This window comes from Rhinoderma darwinii, chromosome 2, assembly GCF_050947455.1.
Source record: "Rhinoderma darwinii isolate aRhiDar2 chromosome 2, aRhiDar2.hap1, whole genome shotgun sequence".
Taxonomy (NCBI): Eukaryota; Metazoa; Chordata; class Amphibia; order Anura; family Rhinodermatidae; genus Rhinoderma; species Rhinoderma darwinii.
The window spans coordinates 276,722,781-276,741,035 of NC_134688.1; the positions used below are offsets into that span (position 1 = coordinate 276,722,781).

Here is an 18,255-nt window from a genome sequence, read left to right on the forward strand (position 1 = left end):
CTATGCCATTGAATTAATATTTATCCCGAGCCTGCTGTATATAATATGCCCCAGCACAGTATAATCCCCTCATAATTGCCACCACACAGTATAATCCCCCCCCATAACTGCCATCCACACAGCATAATGCAACATAACTGCCCTTCCCATAGCTAACTCTACGTAGTATAATGCCACCATAACTGACTTCTACGCGATATAATGCCCCTATAATTAGCCTCACACAGTAGATTCCCCCCATAGCTGCACACCACACTGTATAAAGTCACCCATAGCTGTCCCCAATAGTACCTGATAAAATTAATAATATACATACTCCCCTAAACCTGTTCCAATAACGAGTGGAGGAGAACCCTCTGCTCTTCTGGTTTGTTCAGCTCGGCGCAGACAGGCGCGATTAAGTTACTGCCTCGCGTCCAGTGATACATTGTGAGTGGTAGAAAAGGGACCATACGGTCCTCTGCTCTACCATTGGGTTAAACTGTATCTGCGTCCTGAAGATGCAGATACAGTTTAAACCAGGAGAAGGTAATTAATAAAAAGATTACTATGATTCATTGCGCTAAATTTCGATAAATTGCCCAGCCCTACTCTAGACTGTGACATATCTATTCAAATTAGTTTGATCTTTTTTTGCAATATTTATTTTTTTTGTTTTTTCTTGCCTCTCAAATTAAAAGTTAAATCTTTAAGGTTACCCATACAATGACAGCTAGTGACCATATAGTCTATACCTGACTGGTCCAGAAAAAAAAACAAACTGTGAAATGATCAGAATGACAGGTCTACCCAAAATAAGGCCGTAAAGGAGGAAAGCTAGATGGCATTTTAGGGATATTATTCGCACCATTTTACGTGCTGTATTATAGTCCAGAGTGATATTCACATTGATATTCATCATAAGTGTGCTGCCCTGTCTTCTCCATCCCACCTTACATTGTAGTGACTGCAGCTGCGATATACAGGTTTATATAGCGGCTACTGTCAATCAAAAGTGAATAGCAGCCTCCTCATAAAAACAGCAGACTCATAAGCTTGAGTCTGGCTTATTCCTATTAATACTGTCTTAAAGTTAGACACAATAAAGCTAGTTAGATAAAACAGTTTAGACACTTTTCTTTACGTCACTGGTGTACTTTACACCAATAATTTGTGCCAAAAGAATGGTGCACAGCATTAATACATTTGGCACGTTATACGACCCTTCTAGTGTTCTTAGACTTTTAACCCCTTCGCGCTCAGTGACGTACTATTCCGTCATGGTAACCATAGCGTTCGCGCTCCATGACAGAATAGTACGTCACAAGAGGAACGGCCATTTCGGCCGTCTTCCCGACACATACAGGAGCTGTGACCGCTGCTGTCTCGTACAGCAGTTGCCGCAGCTCCTATAGCGGGGAACGATCTCTCTGTCCCCGCAGATTAACCCCTTAAAAGCCGCATTCAATAATGATCGCAGCTTCTTAGGGGTTAAACCACCATCGACGGCCCGCTACATGATAGCGGGCAGCGATGGTTGCTATGGCCAACGGACGTTTAACAATGGCGTCCGTCTATGCCATCTACAAAGTCAGGACCCACTATGCGTGCTGTCAATGAGTAGCTGACAGCTCTAATACACTGCACTACGCATGTAGTGCAGTGTATTAGAATTGCGATCAGGGCCTCCTGCCCTCAAGTCCCCTAGTGGGACAAAGTAATAAAGTAAAAAAAAGTTGTGTAAAATAAGATAATAAAAGTAAAAATCCCCCTTTTTCCCTTATCAGTCCTTTATTATTAATAAAAATAAACAAACTATACATAATTGGTATCGCCGCATCCGTAACGGCCTGAACTACAAAAGTATTTTGTTATTTTTCCCGCGTGGTGAACGCCATAAAATAAAATAATCGTAAACCATACCAGAATCACAATTGTTTGGTCACTTCACCTCCAAAAAAATGGAATAAAAAGAGATCAAAAAGTCGCATGTACCTAAAAATGATACTGATCGAAACTACAGTTCGTTACATACAAAACAAGTCCTCACATGGCTTTTTTGATGGAAAAACATAAAAGTTATGGCTCTTAGAATAAGGTAACGCAAAAAGTAAAAGTATTTTATTGTGCAAACGCCATAAGACATTAAAAAAAACTATAAACCTATGGTATCGCCGTAATCGTATCGACCCGCAAAATAAAGTAAATGTCATTTATAGCGCATGGTGAACTCTGTAAAAAAAAAAAAATTTGCATAAAACACAATAGTAGAATTGCTGTTTTTTAGTCACCGCGCCTCTTAAAAATAGAATAAAAACTGATCAAAAAGTCGCATGAAAACTACAATAGATACCTCAAGGGGTCTAGTTATAGGGTCACTTTTGGGGGTTTCCGCTGTTTTGGCACCACAAGACCTCTTCAAACCGGACATGGTACCTAATAAAAAGGAGGCCTCAAAATCCACTAGGTGATCCTGTGCTTCGGAGGCCGGTGCTTCAGTCCATTACCGCACTAGGGAGACATGTGGGATATTTCTCAAAACTTAAGAATCTGGGCAGTAAGTATTAAGTTGTGTTTCTTGGGTAAAACCTTCTGTTTTACAGAAAAAAAAATGGAATAAAAAGGATTTTCTGGCCAAAAAATAAATATGTAACTTTCACCTCTACTTTGCTTTAAATTCCTGTGAAACGCCTAAAGGGTTAATAAACTTTCTAAATGCTTTTGTGAATACTTTGAGGGGTCTAGTTTATAAAATGGGGTGTTTGATAGGGGTTTCTAATATATAGGCCCCTCAAAGCAACTTCAGAACTGAACTGGAACCTAAAAAAAAATAAAAAATGAGGAAATACTTCGCTTCTTACATTATGCTGATAATATGCCATGCCCACCCCGAGATGACTCCAGTTTTGACCGTTTGTATGAACGGAGACCCCTATTAGACAATTTCAGTGCCCGGTTTTCCCAAGCATACACCCCCGAGAATTGAATTTCTATTGATGATTTGGTACATTTTAAAGGGAGGCTTCAATTCCACCAGTACCTCCCGAGTAAGGCCTCATGCACACGACCGTAAAAACACCCGTAATTGCGGGTCGTAATTACAACCCGAAATAACGGGCCCATAGACTTCTGTTAGCTACGGGTACCTTCCCGTTTTCTCACGGGAAGGTGCCCGTGCCGTTAAAAAGATAGAACATGTTCTATTTTTTTATTTTAGGGGCCGTGCTACTATACTTTATAATGGGAGCACGGCTCGGAAAAACGGCCGGCTGCCCGTGGCCGGCCGTGCTCGTAATTACGAGTCGTAATTACGAGCACGGTCGTGTGCATGAGGCCTAAGAGGGCAAGGTATGGCGTAGAGATGTATAAGCTGTGAGAGAGTGCATCAGGGTATACCTACAAATTTAGGATATATGAAGGGAAGGACACCAGTATTCAGCCCCCAGAATGCCCCCCCCCCCCTTACTGGGAGTTGATGCAGAAACTGTGTGGGATTTGGTGCACCCACTGCTGGACCAGGGTTACCATCTCTACCTGGATAATTTTTATACCAGCGTCCCACTCTTCAAGTGCCTCGCTTCCAGATGTACTGCGGCATGTGGTACTGCTAGAAGAAATCTGAGAGGCCTCCCTAAGACTCTGCTTGGGCAAACAGTCAGAAGGGGTGAGAGCAGGGCACATTCTAGCAGCAACATATTGTGTGTCAAGTACAAGCACAAGAGAGAAGTCCTTGTATTGACAGCAATACATGGCCACACCAGTACCCATGTACCTGTACGAGGTACCAGTACAGAGACCCCCGAACCAGACTGCATCCTTGACTACAATAGGTACATGGGAGGGGTGGACTTGTCAGATCAAGTCCTGAAGCCCATGCGGTGTTGTATAAGAAGCTGGCCGTGCACATCATACAGATGGCATTGTACAATGTGTGCAGGCCAGATGGGAACTTTCCTGGAATTTCAAGAGGTGGTTATCAAGAACCTAATCTTTACGGTCCAAGAAGGGAGTCAACTAGTACTTTTGGAAGCGAGGCCACACGCATCATACCGGGCAACACTTTCCAGGAGAAGTTCTCCAAACTGTCAAGAAGGCAAAAAGTCAAAAGAGGTGCAAAGTCTGCTGTAAAAGGGGGATAAGGAGGGAAACAATATACCAATTCGACACGTGTCCCGAAAAAAAACAGGGCTCTGTATGAAAGTGTTTTAAGATGTATCATACAGTCCTTGATTTTTAATCTACCCCAGTTTTACTTACCCTGATGCACTCCGCACAGCTTATCCCCCTCATCTTTCCTTTCTGAGCCCTGCTGTGTGCCCAGGTAGCTGATAACATGTAGGGTATTGCCATACACGGGAGAACCCACGTTACAGTTTATGGTGTGTGTATATCTCCGGTCAAAATGCTCACTACACCTCTAGATGAATGCCTTAAGGTGTGTAGTTTTTAAAACGGGGTCACTTCTCGGGGGTTTCAACTTTACTGGTACCTCAGGTGCTTCTGCATACATGACTACGAACCAGTAGGTTCCCCAGTAGGCCAAATGTTGGTCCTCTCCTTCTGAGCCCTCCCATGGGCCCAAATGGCAGTTTATCACCACAAATTGGGTATTGCCGCACTCGGGACAAATTTGGCAACAAAATGGGGTATTTTATTCCTTGTGAAAATAAGACATTTTGAGCCAAAACTACATCTTATTGGAAAAAAATTGTGTTTTTTTTAATTCCCAGCCCAATTCAAATAAATTCTGTGAAAAAAACTATGAGGTCTAAATGGTCACAACACACATAAATGAATTCCTTGAGGGGTGGAGTTTCCAAAATGGGGTCACTTCGGGTGGGTTTTCATTGCTTTGATACCTCTGGGGTTCTGCAAATGCGACATGGCACCCGAAAACCAATCCAGCAAAATCTGCACGCCAAAGAACGCACAGTTCTCCTTCCCTTCTGGAAATGGGTTATTTTGTTCCCTGTGAAAATAAGAAATTTTGATGAAAAATGACATCTTATTGGAAAAAATGTCATTTTGTTTTTTATTTCACAGCCCAATTCAAATACGTGCTGAGTAAAAACTGTGGGGTCAAAATGGTAACAACAACCATAAATGAATTGGAATGAAATAAAATGGGGTCACTTTTGGGAGATTCCTCCTGTTTTGGCACCACAACACCTCTTCAAACCTGGCATGCTGCCTAAAATATATTCTAATAAAAAAGAGGCCCCAAAATGCGCTAGATGCTTCTTTGCTTCTGGGGCTTGTGTTTTAGTCCATGAGCGCACTAGAGCCACATGTGGGACATTTCTAAAAACTGCACAATCTGGACAACACATATTTAGTAGTGTTTCTCTGGTAAAACCTTCTGTTACAGAAAAAAAATTGATTCAAATTGAAATTCAGCCAGAAAAATAAAATTTTGCAAATTTCACCTCCACTTTTGCTTTAATTCCTCTGAAATGCCTAAAGGGTTAAAAAAACAACTTTCTAAATGCAGTTTTGAATACTTTGAGGGGTCTAGTTTTTAACAGGTACCTTAAAAAAAAAAAAAAAAAGAGGCTTTTGAAATTTTCTAGGAACATAAACAGCAATTTCTCATATTTTTAAGCCAAGAAAAATCCAAGAAAAATAAAAATGTTCAAAAATGATGCCAATCTAAAGTAGACATATGGTAAATGTGAACTAGTAACTATTTTGCGTGGTATAACCATCTATTTTACAAGCAGATGCATTTAAATTCAGAAAAATCCTATTTTTTCCTAAAAGTTCTCTACATTTTGAAATTTTTCACAAATAAACACTGAATATATTGACCAAATTTTACCACAAACATAAAGCCCAATGTCTCACGAGAAAACAATCTCTGAATCGCTTGGATAGGTTTAAGCATTCCGAAGTTATTACCACATAAAGTGAAATATGTAAGATTTGAAAAATGGGCTCTGAGCCTTAAGGCCCAAACGGCTGCGTCCTTAAGGGGTTAAAACTAGTATAGTGTAATAAAGCATAAAAGTTGCATAAGGCCGTGTTCAGACGGTGCTCAAAAAAAACCAAAACATTTCAAGAACGCTAGCGTTTTTGTATAGCGCCTTTTAAACTGCAGCCGGTTTTGACTCGTTTAGTCAAAGTTTTTTCATGTGTTTTGTGCGCAATTTTGGCGCATTTTGAATTGACCTGACGCTTCTTTTTAGTGTTGTATGCACCAACGGTGCGCTCTCCCATTGATGCAAATGGGAAGCTTAAATCGTGTGGAGTTTTTTTTTGTTTTGGGTGCGTTTTACACGCCAAAAACCGCGCCAAATGCACACCATGTGAACCTTCCCTTAAACACATCAGTTTGGTGCGCAGCATGTAGGCCAGTTTTTGGGGTTTTTTTGGATCGGTTTTTCTTTTGTTTTATCTTATCTTTACCCTTTGGACCTGGAGGTATAATGTGCTGCCCTAAACTGAGTGAACATAATATATTGCCATATGCGCTTTATATGCAGCAGTAGTCAGTACAACCACAAACTACGAAACGTCGTCATGGCATTGCGTGTAGCTCTGTCTTCAGGCATCCGGTAGGGGCTTGTAGAAACTTCTTAATAGTCTATACAGGCATCTGTGTGGCCAGCTGCTCCCTGTTCAGGACATGAATCTGGCCATTTTTGTTTCTCTCTTTTCCCTGGCCAATCATAAAGTGAACTTCTCCATTTGCAAACACTTGTTGTTGCACTCAATACTGTTTTTGCCAAAGCTCCTCAGTCAATTCTTTTTAAAGTGGAGAGTCAAGGTCATTGAAACAGTAGCATATACTATGTGTGTACCAGGTATTTTATGTTATATTCCAGAACCATTATTTTAATGATTATTATTTTAACCAATCTGTAAATTCTCTCTCTCCAGGTACAAATGGCAGTTGATGTTAAATTTGCGCAGGACACACTGAAAGGCGACGGTGTCACAGAAATTCGAATGAAGTTTATTCGAAGGATTGAGGACAACTTACCTGCGGGAGAAGAGTGACTGAAGGACCAATGTCTACAATGACCTTGTGGAGGTCTGAAAGTCGTTTATAGCCCATATTATCTTGGAGAGACTTGGTAGTGAATTTCTCATGAAAGTCTTAGACAAAGTTACTTGATTTCTTAAAGTTATGCTTTCTGATTTGTGTTGTGTTTTTTTTCTTATTACACTTCGTTGTGATATTCTCCAGTGTTTTTATTTTACTCTATTCATGAGAACATTAGTTTTTAAAGGCCCGCTGGTATGTTTCTCCTACAGATTGCTGCAGCATGTTCTGCAGAGTTGACATGCTGTTCACGACTTCCGGATTATCTCACTGAAACGTGTCATTCTGAATTATTACCCTATTGTTTTAGCAGGCAGTACTTTTTATCACTAAATATAATGAATCCGATCTGTAGCCTCTCTTCCACACCAATTGTCACTATGTACCTGTGTTCTATCATTGTGAACAGCAACCCACTGTTTTTATTCAGTGATTATACTTACCCATGCAAGACTGAGCCTGTGACCACTTTGTGTCTGCGTGTATCTCAGACCCATCTGGAAGCTGAACAATTTTGGAATGGCTCCAGTACCAATAAGTAGCTTTAAACCGAACAGCTATACCATTATTGAGATGAACACACGGCACATAGTATTGGCCAATTTTTAATTGTCATCCAGACACGAACGTGCTTAAAAAAGCTATTCCTTACTTGTCTCATTAACTTGGAAGTCCCAGCTGGTGGCGCCACTGGATAGAAGCGAATTTGTAGAACTGGGGCTGCTCAGAGAGAACGATCTAGTTCTGCTGCTGATTTCTAGAATGAATGCATAGACTTTCTTGTTTTGTTAGCTTGAGTTTTACATACAAAATTGTGTAATATGTTTGGAATAAATACATTAAAGAAGGTGTTTGTAATTAGTTACCACATATTCCGCTGTTCCAGTTCTTTATCAGAAAGCTTATGTCCACAGATGGTTCCTTTTTTAAGGCTATATTTTATAATTCTAAAAAAATAATATAAAACGCAAGTCTCTGCATAGATATAAAATACTCTTCGTCATCCCCCAGTATCTAATTTCATTCTTTTTTTGGCTTGGTTGGCTTCTTTGCTAGTCATGATCATAAAGATTGCCGTTCATCTCTGTTCTACAAACATTTATTTTATCTTAACCCCTTGGCGCCCCTTTTCGTTAATGCACGTCAAGTTGAGCAGTAACTTTGCGCACCTTGACGTGGCAGTTACGTCTGGACTTAACCGCCGTGCGGTGCTACACCGCAGCGGCGGTTAACTGTGCAGGGTGTCTGCCCTGCGTTCCCTGTTGCCGATCAGCGACCTATCGCCGCTGATTTTGGCAAATGACCCCTTAGATGCCGTGGCCGATAGAGCAGTTCTGCACGTGAAATCTTGGGGGCTGCCAATGGTTGCCATGGCAACCGGAGGCCTCCGGGCTACCATGTACGGAAGCCTTTGAAAGGCTTCCTGTCAGTGACACTCACGTCACAATGACCGTTAGAATACATTACACTACATAGGTAGTGTAATGTATTCCAGCAGCGATCAGAGCTGCAAGTCTTCAAGTCCCCTTGTGGGACAAAAAAAAGGTACTAAAATGGTTTTATAAAAGCTATGCTACAAAAACAAAAAATGTTGTGTGTTTTTTTTTTCCCTAATAAGAACAAAAAAAAAAAAAAAGTACACATTTGGTATCCCTGCGTTCGTAACAACCCAAACTATAAAGCTATAATAATATTTGTCCCGCACGGTGAACAATGCAATGCAAAAAAAAAAAAGTGAAAAACAATGCCAGAATTACTATTTTTTTTTAATTTTTTTTTGGTCACCATCCCCTCCTAAAATATACAGTAAAAAGTGATCAAAAAGTCGCATGTACCACAAAGTAGTACCAATAAAAATTACAACCTGTCCTGCAAAAAACAAGTCCTTAGGCCTTATTCAAAAGACAGTGATAAACGGCCGTTCTTTTAACAGCCGTCATGCGGCCATTTTCAGAATAATAATGTTCTATGGGTGTATTCACACGGCCGTTTTTTTAATGGCCATCAAAAAATAGGACGAACCACCATAGAAGTCAATGGATCCGTTTTTAACGGCTGTCAATACATGTAACAACCATTAAAAACGGATCTGTGACATGGGGATTTGCAAGGGAACAAGCCGTTCCCTTGCTGGCTATTGGCGGCGCAACGACTTCTTCTGGTCGCTAGTCTCATGGGTTCTGCGAAGGCAACGCGATGATGTAATCGTGCCGCCTTCGCAGATCCCGTGAGACTAGCGACCAGACCAGAAGAAGACAGCACTTTATTGTGAGTATATAGGGCATTCATGTCGGCTTGTGTGGCATCATCTACAGGGAGGCTGCAAATAGTGTCTAGGTGAACATGTGACCTTCTTTTGGGTGTTTTCAGGGGATTGGGACAAAAAAAGCCTGACCAATGAAATTCATCAGTTTTTTTTTTTTAACGGTCGTTAAAAACTGATGCAAAACGGATGTCAAACGGCCATTAAAAAAGGACAGACGTACTGGAAATGGATGAAAATTTGGAGAGACACATGCAAAAACGGCCATGAAAAACTGACAGTTGATCAGTTTTTAATGGACATTTTATTTCACTGTGGTGTGAATATAGCCTTACACGGCTTTTCTTTTGACTGGAAAAATAAAAACGTTTTGGCTCTCAGAATATGGCGACACAAAAAATAATGTTATAAAAACAAAAAGTGATTTTATTGCGCAAAAGCTGCAAAACATAAATCTATATACATGTGGTATTGCCGTAATCACGTCAACCCGCAGAATAAAGTAAAATTTATTTAGTAACATTTATAGCCCCCTGTGAATGGCGTAAACAAAAAAAAACAAATTCTGAGTGTTTATTAGTCTCCTTGCTTGCCAAAAAATGGAATAAAAAGTGATGCAAAAATCGCATGTCACCATGACTTAATAGCCTGTCGTGGTCAGGGGGGGTGATGTATGGGGCGGGCTCACGCGTGAGCCCGTGCCATATGCTGCGGGTGTCAGCTGTGTATTACAGCTGACACCCGGGACTCACGGACAGGAACAGCGATCGCGCTGTTATCGGAGCTTGTAAAAATAACAATTTACTGCAATATATTAGTATTGCAGTGTATTGGCTTTTTTACTAAGAACTTGAAGTCCCAAAAAAAAGAAAACTTTTCCCTTTTTTTTTTCTATTAACCCCTTCGCGCTCAGGTCAGTAATAGTACGTCCTGCTAAGTAGAACGTTCGCGCTCAGGTCAGTACTATTACTGACATGAGTAAACACGGCGCCATCTTTCCCCGGCGCGTGTCTGAGCTGTGATACCTGCTGTTTCCGACAGCAGGCTATCACAGCTTAGTGTGCAGGGACCGATCGTGGTGGTCCCCGCCGATTAACCCCTTAGAAGCCGCGTTCAATAGCGATCGCGGCTTCTTAGGGGTTAAGCTGCCATCGCCGGCCTGCTACACGATAGCGGGCCGTGATGGCTACTATGGCAACCAGAATCCTAACAATGGACTCTGGCTACGCCAACGACGGAAGCCTAGTGGGTCCCGACAAAGTCAGGACCCACTATGCTTGCTGTCAGCGAACAGCTGACAGCTCTAATACACTGCACTACGTATGTAGTGCAGTGTATTAGAATAGCGATCAGGGCCTCCTGCTCTCATGTCCCCTAGTGGGACAAAGTAAAAAAAGTGTGAAAAAGTTGTGTAAAAATAAGAAAATAAAAGATTTAAAAGTAATAAAAGTAAAAGTCCCCCTTTTTCCCTTATCAGTTCTTTATTATTAATAAAAATATATAAATAAACAAATAAACTATACATAATTGGTATCGCCGCGTCCGTAACGACCTGAACTACAAAACGATGTCATTATTTATCCCGCGCGGTGAACGCCGTAAGAGAAAATAATAATAAACCGTACCACAATCACAATTCTTTGGTCACTTCACCTCCCAAAAAATGGAATAAAAAGAGATAAAAAAGTCGCATGTAACTAAAAATGGTACTGATCGAAACTACAGTTCGTTACGCAAAAAATAAGTCCTCGCACGACTTTCCTGATGGAAAAATAAAAACGTTCTGGCTCTTAGAATAAGGAAACACAAAAAGTGAATGATTGTTTACAAAACGTATTTTATTGTGCAAACGCCATAAGACATAAAATAAAACTATAAACATCTGGTATCGCCGTAATCGTATCGCCCCGCAGAATAAAGTGAATATGTCATTTATAGCGCACGGTGAACGCTGTAAAAAAAATTGAATAAAAAAACAATAGTAAAATTGCTGTTTTTTTAGTCACCGCGCCACCTAAAAATAGAATAAAAAATGATCAAAAAGTCGCATGCACCCCAAGAAAACTACAATGGATTCCTCAAGGGGTCTAGTGTCCAAAAAGGGGTCACTTTTGGGGGGTTTCCACTGTTTTAGCACCACAAGACCTCTTCAAACCGGACATGGTGCCTAATAAATTAAATTAAATTAATTAAATGTCACCTCTACTTTGCTCTAAATTCCTGTGAAACACCTAAAGGGTTAATAAACTTTTTAAATGCTGTTGTGAATACTTTGAGGGGTCTAGTTTCTGAAATGGGGTGTTTGATAGGGGTGTCTAATATATGGGCCCCTCAAAGCAACTTCAGAACTGAGCTGGAAACTAAAGAATAAAATAAAAATGAGGCAATACTTCGCTTCTTACATTATACTGATAATGAGCCGTGCCCACCCCGAGATGACCCCAGTTTTGACCGTTTGTATAAACGGAGACCCCTATTAGACCATTTCAGTGCCCGGTTTTCCCAGCATTCACCCCCGAGAAGTGTATTTCTATAGATGAATCCCTGGTACATTTGAAAGGGAGGCTTCAATTCCGCCAGTACCTGCCGGGTAAGAGGGCAAGGTATGGCGTGAAGATGTATAAGCTGCGAGAGTGCATCCGGGTATACCTACAAATTTAGGATATATGAAGGGAAGGACACCAGTATTCAGCCCCCAGAATGCCCCCCCTTACTGGGAGTTAATACAAAAATTGTGTGGGATTTGGTGCACCCACTGCTGGACCAGGGTTACCACCTCTACCTGGATAATTTTTATACCAGCGTCCCGCTCTTCAACTGCCTCGCTTCCAGAAGTCCTGCGGCATGCGGCACTGCTAGAAGAAATCTGAGAGGCCTCCCTAAGACTCTGCAGGGCAAACGCTCAGAAGGGGTGAGAGCAGGGCACAATCTAGCAGCAACATATTGTGTGTCAAGTACAAGACCAGGGAGATGCCACACCAGTACCCATGTACCTGTACGAGGTACCAGTACAGAGACCCCCAAACCAGACTGCATCCTAGACTACAATAGGTACATGGGAGGGGTGGACTTGTCAGATCAAGTCCTGAAGCCCTACAGTACTTCTGGAAGCGAGGCCACAAGCATCGTACCAGGGCAACACTTTTTAGGAGAAGTTCCCCAAACTGGCAAGAAGGGAAAAAGTCAAAAGAGGTGCAGAGTCTGCTATAAGAGCGGGATAAGGAAGGACACAATATATCAATGTGACACGTGTCCCGAATAACCAGAGCTCTGTATGAAAGAGTGTTTTAAAATTTATCATCCATCCCTTTATTTTTAATTTACCCCAGTTTTACTCGCTCTGATCCACTTCGCACAGCTTACCCCTCCTCATCTTTCCGCTCTGAGCCCTGCTGTGTGCCCAGGCAGCTGATAACAGCCACATGTAGGGTATTGCCGTACCCGGGAGAGCCAACATTACAGTTTATGAGGTGTATATCTCCGGTGGCGCATGCTGGGCACAATATATCGGACACTGAATTGGCATATATGTATAGAAAATTGCAAATTTCACTCTGCACCAACTGCTGCACATTATCTTTTACACAATACCTGTGGGGTCAAAATGCTCACTACACCTCTAGATGAATGCCTTAAGGGGTGTAGATTTTAAAACAGGGTCACTTCTTGGGGGTTTCAACTGTACTGGTACCTTAGGGGCTTCTGCGTACAAGACTTAGCACCAGAAAAGCTCCAGTAGGCCAAATGGTGGTCCTTTCCTTCTGAGTCCTGCCGTGTGCCCAGGCAGCTAATAACAGCCACATGTAGGGTATTGCCGTATCCGGGAGAGCCCACATTACAGTTTATGGGGTGTATGTCTCCGGTGGCACATGCTGGGCACAATATATCGGACACTGACATGGCATATATATATAGAAAATTGCAAATCTCACTCTGCACCATCTGCTGCGCATTATCTTTTACACAATACCTGTGGGGTCAAAATGCTCACTACACCTCTAGATGAATTCCTTAAGGGGTGTCGTTTTTAAAACGGGGTCACTTCTCGGGGGTTTCAACTGTACTGATACCTCAGGGGCTTCTGCACACACGACTTAGCACCAGAAAATTCCCAGTAGGCCACATGGTGGTCCTTTCCTTCTGAGCCCTCCCATGGGCCCAAACGGCAGTTTATCACCACAAATAGGGTATTTCCACACTCAGGACAAATTGGGCAACAAAATGCGGTATTTTATTCCTTGTGAAAATAAGAAATTTTGAGCCAAAACTACCTCTTATTGGAAAAAATAATTTTTTTTTAAATTCACAGCCCAATTCAAATAAATTCTGTGAAAAAACTGTGGGGTCTAAATGGTCACAACACCCATAAATAAATTCTTTGAGGGGTGTAGTTTCCAAAATGGGGTGACTTCTGGTGGGTTTCCATTGCTTTCATACCTTTGGGGCTCTGCAAATGCGACATGGCACCCGAAAACCAATCCAGCAAAATCTGGGCTCCAAAGAACACATAGCGCTCCTTTCCTTCTGAGGCCTCCCATGGGCCCAAACGGCAGTTTATCACCACAAATGGGGTATTGCCGCACTCAGGACAAATTGGGCAACAAATTGGGGTATTTTATTCCTTGTGAAAATAATACATTTTGAGCCAAAACTACATCTTATTGTAAAAAAGTTTTTTTTTTAAATTCACAGCCCAATTCAAATAAGTTCTGTGAAAAAACTGTGGGGTCTAAATGGTCACAACACCCATAAATAAATTCCTTGAGGGGTTTTGTTTCCAAAATGGGGTCACTTTTGGTGGGTTTCCATTGCTTTGATACCTCTGGGGCTCTGCAAATGCGACATGGCACCCGAAAACCAATCCAGCAAAATCTGGACTCCTAAGAACACATAGCGCTCCTTTCCTTCTGAGCCCTCCCATGGGCCCAAACAGCAGTTTATCACCACAAATGGGGTATTGCCGCACTCAGGACAAATTGGGCAACAAAATGGGGCATTTTGTTCCCTGTGAAAATAAGAAATTCTGATCAAAAATGACATCTTATTGGAAAAATTGTCATTCTTTTAATTTCACAGCCCAATTCAAATACGCGCTGTGAAAAAACTACGGAGTCAAAATGGTAACAATAACCCTAAATTAATTCCTTGAGGGGTGCAGTTTCCAAAATGGGGTCAGTTTTGGGGGATTCCTACTGTTTTGGCACCTCAACACCTCTCCAAACCTGGCATGCTGCCTAAAATATATGCTAATAAAAAAGCACCACCAAAATGCACTAGGTGCTTCTTTGCTTCTGGGGCTTGTGTTTTAGTCCACGAGCGCAGTAGAGCCACATGTGGGACATTTCTAAAAACTGCAGAATCTGGACAATACATATTTAGTAGTATTTCTCTGGTAAAACCTTCTTTGTTACAGAAAAAAAATAGAATAAAATTGAAATTCAGAAAGAAAAACGAAATTTGCAAATTTCACCTCCACTTTGCTTTAATTCCTGTGAAATGCCTGAAGGGTTAAAAAACTTTCTAACTGCTGTTTTGAATACTTTGAGGGGTCTAGTTTTTAAAATGGGGTGCTTTATGGCGGTTTCTAATACATAGGCCCCTCAAAGCCACTTCAGAACTGAACAGGTACCTTAAAAAAAAGGCTTTTGAAATTTTCTTAAAAATATGAGAAATTGCTGTTTATGTTCTAAGCCTTGTAACGTCCAAGAAAAATAAAATAATGTTCAAAAAACGATGCCAATCTAAAGTAGACATATGGGAAATGTGAACTAGTAACTATTTTGGGTGGTATAACCGTCTGTTTTTCAAGCAGATGCATTTAAATTCTGAAAAATGCTATTTTTTCAAAATTTTCTCTAAATTTTGCAATTTTTCTCAAATAAAGACTGAATATATCGACCAAATTTTACCACGAACATGAAGCCCAATGTGTCACGAGAAAACAATCTCAGAATCGCTTGGATAGGTTTAAGCATTCCGACGCTATTACCACATAAAGTGAAATATGTCAGATTTGAAAAATGGGCTCTGAGCCTTAAGGCCCAAACTAGGCTGCGTCCTTAAGGGGTTAAAGTAATGTAAAAACTACACAAAATTGGTATCCGTAAATGTCTGAACTATTACACTACACTATACTATTATTTAACTTGCATGGTGAACGTCATAAAAAAGAAAGACTTGAAAAAAAAAATGCTCAATCCCTGTTCACTGTGTGAGTCAAATAATGCTATATTGTAATCATGTCGGACTTTTACGGACCAATTTTTTTTAAAACATTTTAACATTGTGCTTGGGGGATACATTTACTGTATTGCCGTGTTTACCAGTCAGGGCTCTCTGGAACCTAGTCAGGGTTTTGCCAGATCACAGTAGCAGCAAGAAGCACTTGTAACTTCCACAGTAGATATAGCAAACTAATTTCAGACTTTTCAAAGATACTTGTCAAGGCATGCAACATACACTATATGGACAAAAGTATTGGGACACCTGTCTTAATCATTGAATCTAGGTGTTTCATTCAGTCCCATTACCACACGTGTATACAATCTAGCTCCTAGCCATGCAGTCTGCCTTTACAAACATTTGTAAAAGAATAGGTTGTTCTAAAGCGCTCACGGAATTCCAGTGTGGTACTGTAATAGGATGCCACCATTGCAACAAGTCACTCCTAGATATTTCACAAATAATTATGAGTGGTATTATTGTAAAGTGGAAGTGTTTAGGAACCCCAGCAACTCGACGTGGCGGACCACGTAAAGTTACAGAGCGGGGTTGCCGAGTGCTGAGTTAAATAGTGCATAAAAGTCGCCAATGCTCTTCTGACTCAATAACTGAGGAGTTCCAAGCCTTCTCTGGCATTCACATCTGCACTAAAACCTGGGTTTTTATGGCCAAACAGCTGTATGCAAGTCTTACATCACCAAGGACTATGGCAAGCGTCCGAGGGAGAGGTATAAAGCACGCCGCAACTGGACTCTGGAGCAGTGGAAACGTGTTCTGTGGAGTGACGAATCACCCTTCTCTATCTGGCAGTCTGATCTCAATGCAAGCTAGGCCCTCTTGTCCAACATCAGTGTCTGACCTCACAAATGCTCTTCTGGATGAATGGGCAAAAATTCTCCCAGACATACGCCAAAATCTTGTAGAAAGCCGTTTGTAAGTATGCTTATTAGGCCACGTTCACACAGGGCACTTTGGTGCAGTTTTGTAATGTTTTTTTCTATAGCACACGCCAGGAGTGGATAATAAAGGAAGAAGTATATAAAAAAAGAAAAAGGCTCTGTTCACAATGACATCATGGTTTCCATACAGGATCCGTTATAGTACTTTTTATTTAATTTAAAAAAAATAAATAAATTGCGCCAAAATTATCGGCAGTGCTGTTATTCACATCGATCCCTCTTCCCATTGAGGGTTACACTCTAAATACTACATTATCAGTATGTTTTTGGAGTAGGGGAGCAAACTGGAGAACACCTACACAGACATGGAGAGAACATACAGTACAAACTCCATGCAAGTGATGTCCTTGGTCGGATTCAACTTCAATAGTAGGATGAACTTACGTTAGATGGTACCCTGTGCCGCACCTTCTGTTGCCCCCCCCCCCCCCCCCCAATATACAAACTTGTTCGTGTTCCAAATGTTCCCAAGAAAGACATACCACACTAATGGTGTTACAGGAACATCAGGCTTAATACTATTGGAAGCTTGGCATAGACTAGTATAGGCAACCCAAAAAATGTAATGTGGACCAGTTTGTGCAGACAGCTGTAATTTGTGAATAAATACTTCATACCATTGGGGAGTATTGAGTGGAGAAGCTAGACTATGCTAAATATTTGTGAGAATAATTTTCTTTTTGTTTCTAAAATTCCTGGAAAGGTCCTATTACTTTATGAGACTTTATTCTACAAACGAATCACTTTCCTGGCAGCTTTCATGATATTAATTTACACGTGTTCTGTAATTAGCTCTGGCCTTCTTTTCTAGTTCTGGAAGCAGTCAAAACTATTACTGAAATACATCAGATACACAGCCAAGTTATTAGTATTCCTGCAGGACGTATTAAAGGATCATTTGTCCTCTGGGGAATTTGCTTACGAACAATGTGCCTATGTGTGCCTGGTAGTGCGGGGGTCTTTATAGAATATGTAATTAGATAACAATGTTTTCCTTGACACTCTGGAAAAATGTTCTCTCAGTGGAATCGAGCCAGAATGAAACTTAGGACCTACCATATTAAATTAATTCAATCAGTTCCTGATTTGGAGCACATAGCAAATGTAACCAGAGAAGTTATGGCAGTCACTTAAACAACTTATGATAGTTTTTTGTAAAATACTATGATGGACAGCTCTTATTCTAAAGCTACATTCACACTTTTTTTTAACGGCCGTTTTCAGAACAATGTGGTTCTATGTGTCTAGTCACACGCCCGTTGTTTAAACGGCCCGTGAATACTGGCCATCAAAAATAGAACATGTCCTTTTTTTGGCCGTTTTCACAGCCCGGCGGCCCCCATAGAAGTCAATGGATCAGTTTTAACGGCCGTTTTTCAGGAATCAATCCTTGTGATGGCAGTTAAAAACCGATCCGGGCCCTCACAAGAGGACTCTCCGGGCACAGCGTTACATTAAGCGCTGAGCCTGTGGAAGCCCTTGACATCACTGTCCCTAAATGGACAGTTATGTCAGGGCTTTTAACTATGGAGTCCCCGGCCAAAGCATCTCTCTGGCCGGGGACTCTTATCTTGGGAAAGTCCTTGACGTCACTGTCGATATATGGACAGTGACATCAGGGGCTCCTCCAGGAGCGGAATCCCTGGCCAGAGCATTGCCGATGCTCTGGACAAGTATTCCGCTCCGGGGAAAGTCCTTGACGTCACTGTCGATATATGGACAGTGACATCAGGGGCTCTTCCTGGAGCGGAATTCCCGGCCAGAACATTGCGATGCTTTGGTAAGGA

At 41.3% G+C, this 18,255-nt stretch overlaps 1 protein-coding gene across 1 annotated transcript in view; it reads left to right on the forward strand.

The window, feature by feature from the left end:
• Positions 1–7,889, forward strand: part of TRAPPC3 (trafficking protein particle complex subunit 3) — a 51,789-nt gene extending 43,900 nt beyond the window's left edge. The window contains exon 5 of the mRNA XM_075850539.1: positions 6,859–7,889. Coding sequence (XP_075706654.1) covers positions 6,859–6,978 — 120 coding nt within the window. The 3' untranslated portion in view covers positions 6,979–7,889. The remainder of the gene's footprint in view (positions 1–6,858) is intronic.
• The last annotated feature ends 10,366 nt before the right edge of the window (positions 7,890–18,255 follow it).